The 19,326-nt window shown below is 47.9% G+C and overlaps 1 protein-coding gene across 1 annotated transcript in view; it reads right to left on the bottom strand.

Annotated features, from left to right (window-relative positions):
* Positions 1 to 3,659: 3,659 nt before the first annotated feature.
* LOC140388658 (6-phosphofructo-2-kinase/fructose-2,6-bisphosphatase 4-like) overlaps positions 3,660 to 19,326 on the bottom strand; it is a 442,444-nt gene continuing 426,777 nt past the window's right edge. Inside the window, exon 14 of the mRNA XM_072473141.1 lies at positions 3,660 to 4,901. Coding sequence (XP_072329242.1) covers positions 4,785 to 4,901 — 117 coding nt within the window. The 3' untranslated portion in view covers positions 3,660 to 4,784. The remainder of the gene's footprint in view (positions 4,902 to 19,326) is intronic.

Below are 19,326 nucleotides of genomic sequence, written 5' to 3'. Positions count from 1 at the left end.
TTATTGTCACGTGTACCGAGGTACAGTGAAAAGTATTTTTCTGCGAGCAGCTCAACAGATCATTAAGTACATGGGAAGAAAAGAAAATACATAATAGGGCAACGCAAGGTATACAATGTAACTACGTAAGTACTGGCATCGGATGAAGCATACAGGGTGTAGTGTTAATGAGGTCAGTCCATAAGAGGGTCATTTAGGAGTCTGATGACAGTGTGGAAGAAGCTGTTTTTGAGTCTTCGTGCGTGTTCTCAGACTTCTGTATCTCCTGCCCGATGGAAGAAGTTGGAAGAGTGAGTAAGCCGGGTGGGAGGGATCTTTGATTATGCTGCCCGCTTTCCCCAGGCAGCGGGAGATGTAGATGGAGTCAATGGATGGGAGGCAGGTTCGTGTGATGGTCTGGGCGGTGTTCACGACTCTCTGAAGTTTCTTGCGGTCCTGGGCCGAGCAGTTGCCATACCAGGCTGTGATGCAGCCCGATAGGATGCTTTCTATGGTGCATCTGTAAAAGTTCAGGAAGAAGTCTTACAACACCAGGTTAAAGTCCAACAGGTTTGTTTCAAACACTAGCTTTCGAAGCACTGCTCCTTCCTCAGGTGAATGAAGAGGTATGTTCCAGAAACATGTATATAGACAAATTCAAGACAATGCTTTGAATGCGAGCATTTGCAGTTAATTAAATGTTTACAGATCCAGAGATAGGGGTAACCCCAGGTTAAAGAGGTGTGAATTGTCTCAAGCCAGGACAGTTGGTGGGATGAATAATGCGACATGAATCCCAGGTCCCGGTTGAGGCCGCACTCATGTGTGTGGAACTTGGCTATAAGTTTCTGCTCGGCGATTCTGCGTTGTCGCGGGTCCTGAAGGCCGCCTTGGAGAACGCTTACCCGGAGATCAGAGGCTGAATGCCCTTGACTGCTGAAGTGTTCCCCGACTGGAAGGGAACATTCCTGCCTGGTGATTGTCGCACGATGTCCGTTCATTCGTTGTCGCAGCGTCTGCATGGTCTCGCCAATGTACCATGCTTCGGGACATCCTTTCCTGCAGCGTATAGGGTAGACAACATTGGCCTCCACCATTTGGCCTGGGCTTGCGAAATCCTACCAACTGTCCTGGTTTGAGACAATTCACACCTCTTTAACCTCTGGGCTTTTGCAAGTTCTAATACACAGGATTTCTGCACTTGCTGGTTTTTGCCTGTGTTGGCTGAATTTCCCTGTAATCTTTGCGGATCTCCATTTTAAGTCGGGAAGTGGCCAACCCAGGTGGCTACAGGGCGTAGAAGGGTGGGTGAGTAAATTTGCAGATGACACTAAAGTCGGTGGAGTTGTGGACAGTGCGGAAGGATGTTACAAGTTACAGAGTGACATAGATAAGCTGCAGCGCTGGGCTGAGAGGTGGCAAATGGAGTTTAATGCAGAAAAGTGTGAGGTGATTCATTTTGGAAGGAATAACAGGAAGACAGAGTACTGGGCTAATGGTAAGATTCTTGGCAGTGTGGATGAGCAGAGAGATCTCGGTGTCCATGTACATAGATCCCTGAAAGTTGCCACTCAGGTTGAGAGGGTTGTTAAGAAGGCGTACGGTGTGTTAGCTTTTATTGGTAGAGGGATTGAGTTTCGGAGCCATGAGGTCATGTTGCAGCTGTACAAAACTCTGGTGCGGCCGTATTTGGAGTATTGCGTGCAATTCTGGCCGCCGCATTATAGGAAGGATGTGGAAGCATTGGAAAGGGTGCAAAGGAGATTTACCAGAATGTTGCCTGGTATGGAGGGAAGATCTTATGAGGAAAGGCTGAGGGACTTGAGGCTGTTTTCGTTAGAGAGAAGGTTAAGAGATGACTTAATTGAGGCATACAAGATGATCAGAGGATTGGATAGGGTGGACAGTGAGAGCCTTTTTCCTCGGATGGTGATGTCTAGCACGGGGGGGACATAGCTTTAAATTGAGGGGAGATAGATATAGGTAGGTTCTTTACTCGGAGAGTAGTAAGGGCGTGGAATGCCCTGCCTGCAACAGTAGTGGACTCGCCAACATTAAGGGCATTTAAATGGTCATTTCCGTATCCACCCTGTCAACCCCCGAGAATCCTCTCTGTTCTCAATAAGTTCTGATGTGGAGATGCCGGCGTTGGACTGGGGTGAGCACAGTAAGAAGTCTCACAACACCAGGTTAAAGTCCAACAGGTTTGTTTCGATGTCACTAGCTTTCGGAGCGCACCTGAGGAAGGAGCAGCGCTCCGAAAGCTAGTGACATCGAAACAAACCTGTTGGACTTTAACCTGGTGTAAGATATCTCACTGTGCTCACTAAGGTCGCCCCTCATTCTTCTCAACACCAATGAGTTCCCCCACCCACAACCCCACCGCATAAGAAATCCCTCCATACCCGGGATCAGCCCAGTGACCCTTCTCTGGACGGACTCCAATGTCAGTATATATTTCCTTCGATAAGGGGACTAAACTTTTCACAGTATTCCAGCTGTGGTCGAACTAGTGCCTTGTATAGTGCCAAATACCTGCATATAAGTAGAGTCTTTACTTTTTGCCTTTTTACCATTTTTCCCCCTTTGACCCTATTTGCTTTTTATGTTTGTACTGTCATTCTCTGTCACTCCCTGACCCTCCCTCTCTCTGCCCCTCCTGTCACTCTCTGTCCCTCCCTCTCACTCTCTGTCCCTCCCTGTCACTCTCTGTCCCTTCCTGTCACTCTCTGTCCCTCCCTGTCACTCTCTGTCCCTTCCTGTCACTCTCTGTCCCTTCCTGTCACTCTCTGTCCCTCCCTCTCACTCTCTGTCCCTCCCTCTCACTCTCTGTCCCTCCCTCTCACTCTCTGTCCCTCCCTGTCACTCTCTGTCCCTCCCTCTCACACTCTGTATCTCCCTCTCACTCTCTGTCCCTCCCCCTCTCTGTCCCTCCCTGTCACTCTCTGTCCCTCCCTGTCACTCTCTGTCCCTCCCTCTCACACTCTGTCCCTCTCTGTCCCTCCCTCCCACTCTCTGTCCCTCTCGCTCTCTCTCCCTCCCTCTCACTCTCTGTCCCTCCCTCTCACTCTCTGTCCCTCCCTCTCACTCTCTGTCCCTCCCTCGCACTCTCTGTCCCTCCCTCGCACTCTCTGTCCCTCCCTCGCACTCTCTGTCCCTCCCTCGCACTCTCTGTCCCTCCCTCGCACTCTCTGTCCCTCCCTCGCACTCTCGGTCCCTCCCTCGCACTCTCGGTCCCTCCCTCGCACTCTCGGTCCCTCCCTCGCACTCTCGGTCCCTCCCTCGCACTCTCGGTCCCTCCCTCGCACTCTCGGTCCCTCCCTCGCACTCTCGGTCTCTCCCTCGTACCCTCTGTCGTTACCTAAAGAGTTGCTGTGGTCAAGATGAGCAACATTGCATCATTCCTTTGAGAAAAACCACGTTAGATTAACATTTCAGAAAATTGTTCTCGAAATTCAATAAAGCTCAGTCCTGAGGCAGTCACGTTTCATAAATACACCTCACCAAGCTTGTTAAAGAAAGATTTGCTTTTATAGCACCGATCACATCTATAGGACATCACACAGCTGTGTATAACCAAATAAATAATATCCTGTAGTGTCATTGCTGTAGGGAAATGCTGAAATCAACAGCTGAACCGGAAGATTCTACAATCTGACTGACCAGGTGATCTGTTTAAATTACGTTAATAATGGATATTTATTGGTCAGGACACAGCAGATAACTTCAGCTCTTTCAGTCACAATGGGATCATTTTACACACATCAAATAGGATAGACACAAACTTGTTTTAAATCTCATCCAAAAACCAGCATTTCTGAGTGCAGCATTCGCTCGGTACTGACCCTCCGACAGTGAAATACTGACCCTCTGACAGTGCAGCACTCCCTCAGTACTGACCCTCTGACAGTGCAGCGCTCCCTCAGTACTGACCCTCTGACAGTGCGGCACTCCCTCAGTACTGACCCTCTGACAGTGAAATACTGACCCTCTGACAGTGCCGCACTCCCTCAGTACTGACCCTCCGGCAGTGAAATACTGACCCTTTGACAGCGCAGCACTCCCTCGGTACTGACCCTCTGACAGTGCAGCTCTCCCTCCGTACTGACCCTCTGACAGTGCGGCACTCCCTCAGTACTGACCCTCTGACGGTGCAGCATTCCCTCAGTACTGACCCTCTGACAGTGAAGCACTCCCTCAGTACTGACCCTCTGACAGTGCAGCACTCCCTCAGTACTGATCCTCTGACAGTGCAGCTCTCCCTCAGTACTGACCCTCTGACAGTGCGGCACTCCCTCAGTACTGACCCTCTGACAGTGCAGCATTCCCTCAGTACTGACCCTCTGACAGTGCGGCACTCCCTCAGTACTGACCCTCTGACAGTGCGGCGCTCCCTCAGCTGCACTGAATGCACGTGGTGAAGTCTCTGAAGTGAGTGTTGAAGCCACAAAATTCTGAATCCGGGAAGAGGTCTGCACACAGCTACCAGCTCAGTACTGAACATGAGGCAATATCACAAGCTAAAATCTACTTCACATTCTGTGCATATAAATTTGTAATCTTTATATAGAATATCACTCCTGTTATTTTAAAAAGAAAAACTATTCACAGCACCAATCCCTTCGCCGTTGCCGTCACAACATAGAATCACTCAAACCAGCCTCAAAAAATCACAGTACGGACAGTGGACAAGAGTCTGGGTGAAAAGTTATAATTCGCTGCGAGTGCTGCTCGGATATCCGTAAATTCCCCTCAAACCATTGTCATTGTTTGGAGTGAGTCTCGATCAGGCTCGTCCCGGCCTCTCAACACATCCTCCGCTGTCCTGCGTGCTGGCCGAGATCAGCTGGAGATTGAGTGGCTGGAGTGTGAGCTGGAATAGTCTTCAGCGCTTCCTCCGATGAGCGATTCACATTCACATTCTAAATTAAAAAGAGGAAGTGAGAAGCAGAGTTATGACAGATCAATTAGTAAAATTGTCAACCATTGATTTATTCACAGCAAAGTCAAAATTCACTGGGTCCATAACAGACTGACGGAGGAAACTGAGGGAGTGCTGTACTGTCAGAATATCAGTACTGAGGGAGTGACGCACTGTCAGAGGGTCAGTACTGAGGGAGTGCCGCACTGTCAGAGGGTCAGTACTGAGGGAGTGCTGCGCTGTCAGAGGGTCAGTACTGAGGGAGTGCCGCACTGTCAGAGGGTCAGTACTGAGAGAGTGCCGCGCTGTCAGAGAGTCAGTACTGAGGGAGTGCCGCACTGTCAGAGGGTCAGTACTGAGGGAGTGTTGCACTGTCAGAGGGTCAGTACTGAGGGAGTGCCGCACTGTCAGAGGGTCAGTACTGAGGGAGTGCCGCACTGTCAGAGGGTCAGTACTGAGGGAGTGCTGCACTGTCAGAGGGTCAGTATTGAGGGAGTGCTGCACTGTCACAGGATCAGTACTGAGGGAGTGCCGCACTGTCAGAGGGTCAGTACTGAGGGAGCACTGCACTGTCAGAGGGTCAGTACTGACTACTGACTCTGCCTTGACCACAGTCTCAGGGCATTTCAGATGCTAACCACTCAATGCCTTTAAAATTTTGCCATTTCTTCTGTTGCTAATTATCTTCAGTTTGTTGGTTTTCGATCCTTCTCCATTGGGAGCAGTTTCTCCTTATCTTTTCGACCACCTCATGATGGGGATGGGAACCAATGCAGGAAGTCCGAGTGTAGTAAAGAGAGGTTAGAAAGAAAAATTGGTAAGGAGAAAAGTGGAAGGCAGAGAAACAGATTGAACTGCCTGGTATGGCGGGGGGGTGGGAACCAGAGCAGTCGGTCAGCGGGAGAAATAACTGAGGGAGAGCTACAGACAAAGGCCAGTAAGATTAAGAGGAAGAGCAGGCAGGGAGTGGTTGGTCAACGCAGTGGGGCTGGTGGGTTGAAGTGCATTAGTTTCAATGCGAGGAGTATTTCAGGTAAAACAGATGAACTTAGAGCTTGGATTAGTGGAATTATGATGTTGCTGCTATTACAGAAACTTGGTTGAAAGAGGGACAGGATTGGCAACTAAACATTCCAGGATTTAGATGCTTCAGGCAGGATAGAGGGGGATGCAAAAGGGGTGGGGGAGTTGCATTAGCGGTTAAGGAGAATAACACAGCTGTGCTGAGGGAGGACACCTTGGAGGGTTCAGGCAGCGAGGCAATATGGGTAGAGCTCAGGAACAGGAAGGGTGCTGTCACAATGTTGGGGGTTTACTTCAGACCTCCTAACAGCCAGCGGGAGATAGAGGAGCTGATATGCAAACAGACCTTGGAAAGATGCATAAACAATAGGGTTGTTGTGGTGGGTGATTTTAACTTTCCCGATATTGACTCACTTACTATGAGAGGCAAGGATGGAGCAGAATTTGTAAGAAGCGTCCAGGAGGGTTTCTTGAAACAATATGTAAATAGCCCAGCTCGGGAAGGGGCCATATTAGACCTGGTGCTGGGGAATGGGCCCGGCCAAGTTTCAGTCGGAGATCATTTTGGGAACAGTGACCATAATTCTGTAAGTTTTAAGCTGCTTAAGGAAAAGGACAAGAGTGGTCCTTGGGTGAAGATGTTAGACTGGGGGAAGGCTAATTACAACAGCATTAGTCAGGATCTGGAGAGTGTTGACTGGGCGAGGCTGTTTGAGGGAAAATCAACACCCAGTATGTGGGAGGCTTTCAAATGTCAGTTGATTAGAATTCATCCTGGACCACTGCTACACAAATATCAAACACGCCTACCACTCTATCGCCCGCCCACACTTTGGCAAATCTGACCACAAGGCTGTGCTCCTGCCCCCGGCTTAGAAGCAAAAACTGAAGCGGGAGAATCCGTCAAAGAAAGCCGTGCGTTGTTGGTCTGAGGAATCGGATGGTCTCCTACGGGACTGCTTAGAGTCAGTGGACTGGTCAGTATTTAAAAACTCTGCGACCAGCCTGAACGAGTGCCCCACTACAGTAACTGACTTCATTAGTAAGTGTGTAGAAGACTGTGTGCCAAAGAAACAAATCCGCGTGTTCCCCAACCGGAAACCCTGGATGAACAGGGATATCCACTGCTCGCTGAAGTCTCGGTCTGAGGCGTTCAAGTCAGGCGACCCTGACCTCTACAAGAAAGCCAGATATGATCTAAGGAGATCCATCAAAGATGCCAAAAGACAGTCTGGACCAAGCTCGAGTCCCAGGCTCGCCACACTGATCCCCGCCGTCCATGGCAAGATCTTCAAGGCTTAATGGGCTACAAGATGAAGGCATGTAAAATCGTTGGCTCCACGCACTCCTCCCTGATGAGCTCAACGCATTCTTTGCCCACTTTGAGCAAGAGGTCAGCGAGAGCGAGCCCTCCAGCCCAGAAGCCGCGGATGAACTTGTATCTGAGATCACCACCGCAGATGTCAGAACAGCCTTCTCGAAGGTCAACCCACGGAAAGCCACTGGCCCGGATGGGGTACCCGGGTGAGCACTCAGGTCTTGCGCAGAGCAGCTGGCAGGGGTATTTGCAGACACCTTCAACCTCTCATTACAACAATCTGAGGTCCCTATCTGCTTCAAGAAGACGACCATCATCCCTGTACCAAAAAAATGTCAAGCAGGATGGCCTTAATTAATTTTGTCCAGTGGCTCTGACATCCATCATCATGAAGTGCTTCGAAAGGTTATTCATGGCACAAATCAACTCCAGCCTCCCGGATTGCCTTGATCCACTACAGTTCGCCTACCGCTGCAACAGGTCCACAGCAGACGCCATCTCCATGGCCCTGCACTCTACCCTGGAACACCTAGATAACAAAGACACCTATGTCAGACTCCTATTTATCGACTACAGCTCAGCCTTCAACACGATCATTCCTACGAAACTCATCTCCAAACTCCGTGGCCTTGGCCTCGGCTACTCCCTCTGCGACTGGATCCTGAACTTTCTAACCCACAGACCACAATCAGTAAGGATAGGCAACAACACTTCCTCCACAATCATCCTCAACACCGGTGCCCCACAAGGCTGTGTCCTCAGCCCCCTACTATACTCCTTGTACACCTATGACTGTGGCCAAATTCCCCTCCAACTCGATTTTCAAATTTGCTGATGACACCACCGTAGTGGGTCGGATTTCAAACAATGACGAGACAGAGTACAGGAATGAGATAGAGAATCTGGTGAACTGGTGCGACGACAATAATCTCTCCCTCAATATCAACAAAACGAAGGAGATTGTCATCGACTTCAGGTAGCGTAGTGGAGAACATGCCCCTGTCTACATCAATGAGATCGAAGTAGAAAGGGTCGAGAGGTTCAAGTTTTTAGGTGTACAGATCACCAACAGCCTGCCCTGGTCCCCCCATGCTGGCACTAGAGTTAAGAAAGCCCACCAATGACTCTACTTTCTCAGAAGACGAAGGACATTTGGCATGTCAGCTACGACCCTCACCAACTTCTACGGATGCACCATAGAAAGCATTCTTTCTGGTTGTATCACAGCTTGGTATGGAGCCTGCTCTGCCCAAGACCACAGGAAACTACAAAATGTCGTGAATGTAGCTCAATCCATCACGCAAACCAGCCTCCCATCCATTGACTCTGTCTATAATTCCCGCTGCCTCAGAAAGGCAGCCAGCATAATTAAGGACCCCACACACCCCAGACATACTCTCTTCCACCTTCTTCCGTCAGGAAAAAGATACCAAAGTTTGAGGTCACGTACCAACCGACTCAAGAACAGCTTCTTCCCCACTGCCATCAGACTTTTGAATGGACCTACCTCGTATTAAGTTGATCTTTTCTCTACACCTTGCTGTAACTGTAAGATTATATTCTGCAGTCTCTCCTTCCTTCCCTATGTACGGTGTGCATTGTTTGTACAGCATGTAAGAAACAACTTTTCACTGTATACTAATACATGTGACAATAATAAATCAAATCAAAATTCAGGCCCGGCATGTACCTGTGAGGACGAAAGATAAGGGCTGGCAAGTATCGGGAACCCTGGATAACGAGGGATATTATGAACATTGTCAAAAAGAAAAAGGAAGCATTCGCAAGGTTTAAAAGGCTTAGAACAGATGAAGCTCTTGAAGAATATAAAGCAAGTAGGAAGGAACTTAAGGTAGGAGTTAGGAAGGCTAAAAGTGGTCATGAAATGTTGTTGGCAAACAGGATTGAGGAAAACCTAAGGCGTTTTATACCTATGTAAAGAGTAAGTGGGTAGCCAGAGAAAGGGTTGGTCCATTCAAGGATATTGGAGGGAATCTATGTATGGAACCAGGGGAAATGGGAGAGATACTGAATGAATACTTTGCCTCAGTATTCACCAAAGAGAAGGACTTGGTGGATGAGGCGTATAGGGTAGAGTGTGTAGATATTCTGAGTCATATTGATATTAATAAAGAGGAGGTATTGGGCATCTTAAAAACCATTAAAGTAGATAAGTCCCCAGGACCTGATGGGATCTACCCCAGAATACTGAGGGAGGCAAGGGAGGAAATTGTTGGGGCCTTGACAGAAATCTTTGTATCCTCATTGGCTCCAGGTGAAGTTCCAGAGGACTGGAGAGTAGCCAGTGTTCCATTGTTTAAGAAGGGCAGCAGGGATAATCCAGGAAATAATAGGTTGGTGAGTTTTACGTCAGTGATAGGGAAATTATTGGAAGAGATTCTTAGCGACAGGATTTACTCACATTTGGAAACAAATGAACTTATTAGTGATGGACAGCATGGTTTTGTGAAGGGGAGGTGGTGCCTCACTAATTTGATCGAGTTTTTCGAGGAAGTGACAAGATGATAGATGAGGGAAAGGCAGTAGATGTTGTACACATAGACTTCAGCAAAGCCTTTGTCAAGGTGCCTAAGGGTAGACTGGTACAAAAGTTGAAGTTATAGAATTTACAGTGCAGAAGGAGGCCATTCGGCCCATCGAGTCTGCACCAGCTCTTGGAAAGAGCACCGTACCCAAGCCCACACCTCCCCCCCTATCCCCATAACCCAGTAACCCCTCCCAACACTAAGGGCAATTTTGGACACTAGGGGCAATTTATCATGACCAATCCGCCTAACCTGCACATCTTGGGACTGTGGGAGGAAACTGGAGCACCCGGAGGAAACCCACGCACACACGGGGAGAACATGCAGACTCCGCACAGAGTGTGACCCAAGCCGGGAATCGAACCTGGGATCCTGGAGCTGTGAAGCAATTGTGCTAACCACTATGCTACCGTGCTGCCCCTTAAGTCACATGAGATCAGAGGAGAGCTGGCAAGTTGGATACAGAACTGGCTTGGGCACAGAAGACATAGGGTAGCAGTAGAAGGTGCTTTTCTGAATGGAAGGCTGTGACTAGCGGCGTTCCACAGGGATCAGTTCTGGGACCTTTGTAGACTGTGGTGTACATCAATGATTTGGAAGAAAATGTAGCTGGTCAGATTAGTAAATTCACAGATGACATAAAAATTGTGGAGTTGCGGATAGTGAAGAAGATTGTCAGAGGATACAGCCGGATATAAACTGTTTGGAGTCTTGGGCGGAGAAATGGCAGATGGAATTTAATCCGGACAAGTGTGAGGTAACGCACTTTGGAAGACCCAATGCAGGTAGTAATTACAGAATAAATGGGAGTATTCCCCTCTTGCGAGTCCTGACAGGCAGAGATCTGGGCGCGCATGTCCACCGATCACTGAAAGTGGCAACGCATGTGGATAAGGTGGTCAAGAAGGCATACGGCATGCTGGCCTTCATTGGTCGGGGCATTGAATATAAAAATTGGCAAGTCATGTTGCAGCTGTACAGGACCTTATTTGGAATATTGTGTACAATTCTGGTCGCCACACTACCAGAAGAATGGGGATGTTTTGGAGAGGGTACAGAAATGATTTACTAGGATGTTGCCTGGTATGGAGGGCATTAGCTATGAGGAGAGGTTAGATAAACTCGTTCTGTTCTCACTGGGACGACGGAGGTTGAGAGGCGACCTGATAGAGGTCTACAACATTATGAGTGGCATGGACAGAGTGGATAGTCAGACGCTCTTTCCTAGGGTAGGAGAGTCAAGTACTAGGGGACATAGGTTTAAAGTGCGTGGGGAAAAGTTTAGAACAGATGTGCGAGGCAAGTTTTTTTTACACAGAGGGTGGTAAATATCTGGAACGCGCTGCCTGGGGAGGTGGTGGGAGCAGGTACGATAGAGGCATTAAAAAAAAATGTTTTAAAAATAATGTTTATTAAAGGTTTTCATAAAATATCAATAACAAAATGAGAAAGAAAAAAGAACCCAACAGGGTTAAGTACAAAACACAATCTAAAAAAGCAACCCCCCAAACCCCTCCCCCCCTGTACATAAATAATAAATTAACATTAACACCCCGACTTAACACAACAGGTGTATACACCCCCTCAGACCCTCCAGTGTAAATAACATAAACAAAAATAAAGTAACCCCCCCCGGGCTACCAGGGACTCAAAGGCCAGAATTCCGACCTCTTTCGCCTCCTGCACTCCCGGCTCCTCTGCCACCCCAAATATTGCGAGCCCCAGCCCGGTCTGACCCTGGATCCTACCACCCTCTACACCGTCCTCGCTACGCCCTTCCAAAATTCCTCCAGCGCTGGGCATGCCCAGAACATATGGGTGTGATTTGCTGGGCTCCCTGAGCACCTAACACACCTGTCCTCACCCCCAAAGAACCGGCTCATCCTTGTCCCGGTCATGTGTGCCCTGCACAATAGAGGCATTTAAGGGACATCTAGACAAATATATGAATAGGGTGGGAATGGAAGGATAAGGACTCCCTAAGTGTATACGGTTTTAGTTTAGGCAGGTATCATGGTCGGTGCAGGCTTGGAGGGCCGAAGAGCCTGTTCCTGTGCTGTATTGTTCTTTGTTCTTTGATTTTGAATACCTGATAAAAATCACCTCTCAACCTCCTCGGAGCAGAACAATCCCAAATTCTCCAAACTTTCTACACAACTTCCTCAACCCTGGAACCATTCTTGTGAATCTTTTCTGCATTCCCTCCAACACTTTCACATCCTTCCTAAAGTGTGAAACCCAGAATGGGACACAGTTCCAGTTGAGGCTGAACCAGTGTTTTATGCACAATTAACACAGCCTCCTTGCTCTTGTCTCTTTGCCCCTTATTAATAAAGCTCAAGATATTGTTTGGTTTATTAACCACACTCTCCAGCAGTCCTGCCACCTGCAATGATTTACAAGAACATATTCCCAGTCTCTTTGCTTCTCCCCCTTTAGAATTAAACTATTTGTTTTATATTTGTTTCTCCATTTTCTTTCAACCAAAATGAATCACTTCACACTTGGCTACATTTAGTTTAATCTGCCACCTGTCTGCCTGTTCCACAACCTGCCAATGAAGCAGCTGCTCGTCAGGACAGTGTGTTCCCAGGTCTTTTTTTGGAGAGGAGAAACTGGACTTGCCGGTGCTGAGTAAACCCCAGGAACCAGCTTTGGAGGAAGTTGATTCAATTGGTTGGCTGGTAAACTCTGGGTTAGCCAGGGTGGCATGTTGGCACAGTGGTTAGCACTGCTGCCTCCCAGCACCAGGGACACGGGTTTGATTCTGGCCTTGGGTGACTGTGTGGAGACGGCATGTCCTCCCCGAGTTTCCTCCGGGTGCTCCGGTTTCCTCCCACAGTCCAAGGATGTGTAGGTTAGGTGGATTGGCCATGATAAATTGCCCCTTGTATCCAAAAGGTTAGGTTGGGTTATGGGGATGGGGTGGAGCCGGGGCTTAAGTAGGATGCTCTTTCCAAGGGCCAGTGCAGACTCGATGGACCGAATGGCCTTCTTCTGCACTGTAGAGATTCTGTGATCTAGTGTTCTGCCTGACAATAGTCAGTGATTGGTTCCTGCATGATGCTTTGAGAGAGCTGGGCAGAAGTGATTAGACCTTGGAAGGAGAAATTACATTTTCTCTCTCTCGCTGAATGAACTGCTTTATTGTTCATAAACCAGTGAGTGCCTGGGACATCTTTGCTGCAAACTTGAAATGATCCTGAATCTACAGAGAAAGTAGATAACCTTGCCGGAAAAAACCATCGCAAGCCGAGAAGGAAGAAGTATTGAAAGGAAAGCTGAACCTCCGAAAGATACTGGCTGGGTTTCTCTGTTGAGAGGCTGTCCCGTTACCACCGGAATTCAACCAAATCTCCCATTCACCGCAACGGGACCCAAGGATCCTGGTCAATAACTAGAAATCACCCCAGTGCAAAGATCCTTTATCCTTGTTAATATTTCCTTTACCTCTCAACCACCCTTTTCTCCTGCGTGTGTGTGTGTGTACATAGAAGGGGGGGGGGGAGGGGTTGGTTAGAAAGCGGGTATTGCGAAAGGGATATCAGATAGTCAGTTACATTTCTCTGTCAGTTTAATTATCATACTGTACATAATAAAAGGTTATTTGTGTTATAGTTACAAACCAGCCCAGCGTGTTGTGACACAATTTGGGAGCTCAGACTTGGGACCTTTGGTAGGGTATATATTGAAGAGGCACCAGCTGTGTAATAGCAGAACAGGACGGTTCTGGCTCAGGCCTTTCTTCAGGTGGAGAACCTGTCTTTGGTTTATTTACAAGGCTTTTGAAAAGAAAAGTTAATTGAATTGACAAGTGAATTAAAAGTAAAGGTGCAAAGCTAGGAAGACAGAGATATATGATATATTAGTTGAATGCTTTGGTCTGTTAGAAACATAGGAGAGCAGAAGTCCAGGTAGCGTAGCATCAAAGGCACTTTCTAGTGGGGAAAGCGATCTGCAGAGATTTCGATTGAAGTTTTGAGTATGGGAGGGAATTTTTAAAATGGAATTAGAGTTCCATATTAAGTGCTGGAAATTAAAGGAGAGCTGCCAATGTGAGTGGGGAGCCTAACCCTAGAGTAGAACCCAGTGGGGATATGCTTAGGCTTATACAGGCCCTGCCAAAATTTGAGGAGAAGGGCACAGAGGCATTTTTCATGACATTTGAGAAAATAGCAAACCAAATAGAGTGTCTGAAGGAAAAGTGGACATTACCCATACAAAGTAAATTAACGGGTCATGCACAGCAAGTTATGCTTCCCGGTCAGAGGGCTGTCTAACGATTACGATGAAGTGAAAAAGGCTCTAGGTGCATATGAATTAGTTCCAGATGCATATTGAAAAAAGTTTAAGAATTTCATACAACAGCCGGGACAGACTGCTGTTGAATTTGAAAGGGTTAAACTGCACCGGCTCTTGGAAAGAGCACCCTACTTAAGCCCACACCTCCACCCTATCCCCGTAACCCAATAACCCCTCCTAACCTTGTTTGGACACTAAGGGGCAATTTAACATGGCCAATCCACCTAACCTGCACATCTTTGGGCTGTGGGAGGAAACCAGAGCACCAGGAGGAAACCCACGCAGACACTAGGAGAACGTGCAGACTCCGCACAGACAGTGACCCAGCGGGGAATCGAACCTGGGACCCTGTAGCTGTGAAGAAACTGAGCTAACCACTGTGATAGCGTGCTGCCCACAAGGAAAGGATATTTCGCTCCAGGAACGATTCCAGTGACCAATTGGAATCTTTATATTAAAACAAACTTTATCCTTAATACAGGATTAAGCACATCAACATCACATAAAATAACTTACAATTAACAGTTAAACAATTCTTAAAATAAAAGGAAACCCTTCTTAATGCTAACTTATACCTTCTCCATCTCCAATTAAGCAAAGCACATTACAGACCAAAGCCACTGGTAAATAAAGTTAGCAAACACAAACTTGCTGTGCACTTGTGTAGATTTCTTGGAAAGTCTGCTTAGATACATAGGAGATAGGAGCAGGAGGAGGCCTTTTGGCCCTTCGAGCCTGCTCCACCTTTCATCGCGATCATGGCTGATCATCCAACTCAATAGCCTAATCCTGCTTTCTCCCCCTAGCCTTTGATCCCATTCTCACCAAGTGCGATATCCAGCCGCATCTTGAATATATTCAAAGTTTTAGCATCAACTACTTCCTGTGGTAATGAATTCCACAGGCTCACCGCTCTTTGTGTGAAGAAATGTCTCCTTATCTCTGTCTGAAATGGTTTATCCTGGATCCTCAGGCTGTGACCACTGGTTCTGGTTACACCCATCATTGGTAACATCTTCCCTGCATCTACCCTGTCCAGTCCTGTTAGAATTTTATAAGTCTCTATGAGATCCCCCCCCTCATTCTTCTGAACTCCAGCGCGAACAATCCCAACCCAGTCAATCTCTCCTCATCTGACAGTCCCGCCATCCCTGGAATCAGTCTGGTAAACCTTCGCTGCACTCCCTCGAGAGCAAGAACATCCTTCCTCAGAGAAGGAGACCAAAACTGCCCACAATACTCCAGGTGTGGCCTCACCAAGGCCCTGTACAATTGCAGCAACACATCCCTGCTTCAATACTCAAAACCTCTCGCAATGAAGGCCAACATACCATTAGCCTTCTTTACCGCCTGCTGCACCTGCATGCTTACCTTCAGCGACTGGTGCACAAGGACACCCAGGTCCCGCTGCACACTCCCTTCTCCCAATTTACAACCATTCAGGTAGTAATCAGCCTTCCTGTTTTTGCTTCCAAAGTGAATAACCTCACACTTACCCAAATTATACTGCATCTGCCATTGGTTTGCCCACTCGCCCAACCTGTCCAGATCTTGCTGTCGGATTCCTGCATCCTCGTCACAATTCACCCTCCCACCTAATTTGGTATCATCTGCAAACTTTGAGATGTTGCATTTTGTTTCCTCATCCAAACCATACATAGAACAGTACAGCACAGTACAGGCCGTTCAGCCCACGATGTTGTGCCGACCATTTATCCTAATCTAAGATCAACCTAACCTACACCCCTTCAATTTACTGCTGTCCTTGTGCCTGTCCAAGAGTCGCTAAAATGTCCCTAATGACTCTGACTCCACCACCTCTGCTGGCAGTGCATTCCACACACCCACCACTCTCTGTGTAAAGAACCTACCTCTGACATCTCCCCTATACATTCCTCCAATCACCTTAAAATTATGTCCCCTTGTGACAGCCATTTCTACCCTGGGGAAAGGTCTCTGGCTATCCACTCTATCCATGCCTCTCATCGCCTTGTACACCTCTATCAAGTCACCTCTCTTCCTTCTTCGCTCCAGTTTGAAAAGCCCTTGCTCCCTCAACCTTTCTTCATAAGACATGCCCTCCAGTCCAGGCAGCATGCTGGTAAATCTACTCTGTACCCTCTCCAAAGCATCCACATCCTTCTGATAATGAGGCAACCAGAACTGGACACAATATTCCAAGTGTGGTCTAACTCGAGTTTTATAAAGCTGCAACAAAACCTTGCGGCTCTTAAACCCAATGCCCCTGTTAATGAAGTGGAGATGCCGGCGTTGGACTGGGGTGAGCACAGTACGAAGTCTTACAACACCAGGTTAAAGTGTCGGTGTTGAGTACTGAGGCTGTTGCAGCAATGCCGTCGTCATGGGGGATGCTGGTGTAGAGTGCCGAGACGTCCATTGTGACGAGGAATGTTCCTGGTTCAACTGGTCCATGGGTGCTGAGTTTCTGTAGGAAGTCCGTCGTGTCGCGACAGAAGCTGGGTGTACCTTGTACGATGGGTTTCAAGATGCCCTCGATGTAGCCAGAGAGGTTCTCACACAGGGTCCCATTGCCTGAAACGATTGGGCGGCCTGGTGTGTTGGCCTTATGTATTTTCGGGAGGCAGTAGAGATCTCCAATGCGGGGAGTAGGTGGGATGAGAGCACGTAGGGTGCTCTGAAGATCTGGATCCAAGGTCTTGATCAGTCTGTTAAGTTGGCGGATGTGTTCCTTGGTCGAATCTGCGGGTAACTGTCTGTAGTGTTCTTGGTTGTTCAGTTGTCGGTATACTTCTTTGCAGTAGTCCGTTCTGTTCAGTACGACAGTGGCCCCCCCTTTGTCTGCTGGTTTGATGACGATGCTGTGGTTGGTCTTGAGAGCGCGGATGGCATTGCGTTGTGCTTGGGTGACGTTCGGGGCTGTCTTGTGAATGCGACTGATGAATCTGGCATTGACGCGACTCCTGACGGCTTGAGCATACATGTCGAGTCTAAGGCAGCGGCCTTCCGGAGGGGTCTAATTCGACTCTTTCCTCTTCGGTTGCCACACCGCAGATCTCTCGGTCTGCTGTTCCGGTTCATTGGTAGTCTGCTTGGGTTCGCTGTTGGCCTCTTGGGGTCTGTGGAAGAATTCCCGGAGCCTCATTCGCCTGTTAATGAAAGCTAACACATCATACGCCTTCTTAACAACCCTATCAACCTGGGTGGCAACTTTGAGGGATCTATGTATGTGGACCCCAAGATCCCTCTGGTCCTCCACACTTCCAAGAATCCTGCCTTTAACCCTGTATTCAGCATTCAAATTCAACATTTCCAAATGAATCACTTCACATTATTTTGTGAATAGCTGGGGTCCCAACACCGATCCCTGTGGTACCCCACTAGTTACTACCTGCCAATTTGAAAAGGACCCATTAATCCCTACTCTTTGTTTCCTCTCTGCCAACCAATTTTCTATCCACCTCAATACATTTCCCCCAATCCCATGCGCTTTAAATTTGCACAATAATCCCTTATGCGGGACTTTGTCAAATGCTTTCTGAAAGTCCAAATATACCACATCGTCTGGCTCCCCCTTGTCGACTGTATTGGTTACATCTTCAAAGAATTCCAACAGATTTGTCAAGCATGATTTTCCCTTCATAAATCCATGCTAACTCTGACTGATCCTGCCACTGCTTTCTAAATGTTCCGCTATAAAGTCCTTGATAATGGATTCAAGCATTTTCCCCACTACCGATGTTAGGCTTACTGGTCTATAATTCCCTGCTTTCTCTCTACCTCCTTTTTTAAATATTAGAGTGACGTGAGCTACCCTCCAATCTGCAGCGACAGTTCCAGAGTCTATAGAATCCCGGCAGATGACCACCAACGCATCCACTATTTCCAGAGCCGCCACCTTAAGCTCTCTGGGATGCAGATTCTCAGGCCCTGGGATTGATCCGCCTTCATTCCCATCAGTTTTCCCAGTACTATTTCTCTACTAATGTTGATCTCCCTCAGTTCTTCCCTCTCACTAAACCTTTCATTCTCCAACTTTTCTGGGATCTGATTTGTGTCCTCATTTGTGAAGACAGAACCAAAGTATGTATTCAATTGCTCAGCCATTTCTTGGTCCCTTATTCTGCATTCCCCTGTTTCTGTCTGTAGTGGGTCTACATTTCTCTTCACCAATCTCTTTCTCTTCACATGTCTGTAGGAACTCTTAGTGTCAGTCTTTATGTTCCCTGCAAGCTTCCTTTCGTACTGTACTTTCCCCTTCTTAATCAATCCCTTCGTCCCTCTTTGCTGAATTCTAAACTGCTCCCAATCCTCAGATCTGTTCCCAGATCTACTCCTGGATCTGCTCCTATATCTGTTCCTGGATCTGCACCTGGATCTGCTGCTGGATCTGTTCGTGGATCTGTTCCTGGATCTGTTCGTGGATCTGTTCGTGGATCTGTTCGTGGATCTGTTCGTGGATCTGTTCCTGGATCTGTTCCTGGATCTGCTCCTATATCTGTTCCTGGATCTGCACCTGGATCTGCTGCTGGATCTGTTCGTGGATCTGTTCCTGGATCTGTTCCTGGATCTGCTCCTATATCTGTTCCTGGATCTGCACCTGGATCTGCTGCTGGATCTGTTCGTGGATCTGTTCCTGGATCTGTTCCTGGATCTGATCCTGGATCTGTTCCTGGATCTGCTCCTGGGTCTGTTCCTGGATCTGTTCCTGGAACTGCTCCTGGATCTGTTCCTGGATCTGCTCCTGCATTTGTTCCTGGATCTGCTCCTGGATCTGTTCCTGGATCTGCTCCTGGATCTGTTCCTGGATCTGCTCCTGGATCTGTTCATGGATCTGCTCCTAGATCTGTTCCTGGATCTGCTCCTAGATCTGTTCCTGGATCTGCTCCTGGATCTGCTCCTGGATCTGCCCCTGGATCTGTTCCTGGATCTGTTCCTGGATCTGTTCCTGGATCTGCTCCTGGATCTGTTCCTGGATCTGTTCCTGGATCTGCTCCTGGATCTGCCTCTGGATCTCCTCCTTTCTTGGCCAATCTGTATGCTTCTTCCTTGTATCAGACAGTATATCTAATTTCCTTTGTAAGCCATGGATTGGCCCTCTTACTCCCTTTGCTTTTGTGCCAGACAAGAATGAACAGTTGCTGCAGTTCCTCCATGCGTTCCTTGAATGTTTGCCGTTGTCTATCCACTGTCATCCCTTTAAGTAACTCTCCCAAATCTATCAAGGCCACGTACAAGGCCTCATATCCTCATAGTTC

Source organism: Scyliorhinus torazame, chromosome 13 (assembly GCF_047496885.1).
Source record: "Scyliorhinus torazame isolate Kashiwa2021f chromosome 13, sScyTor2.1, whole genome shotgun sequence".
NCBI lineage: Eukaryota > Metazoa > Chordata > Chondrichthyes > Carcharhiniformes > Scyliorhinidae > Scyliorhinus > Scyliorhinus torazame.
This window is presented reverse-complemented; position numbering and strand designations above follow the sequence as displayed.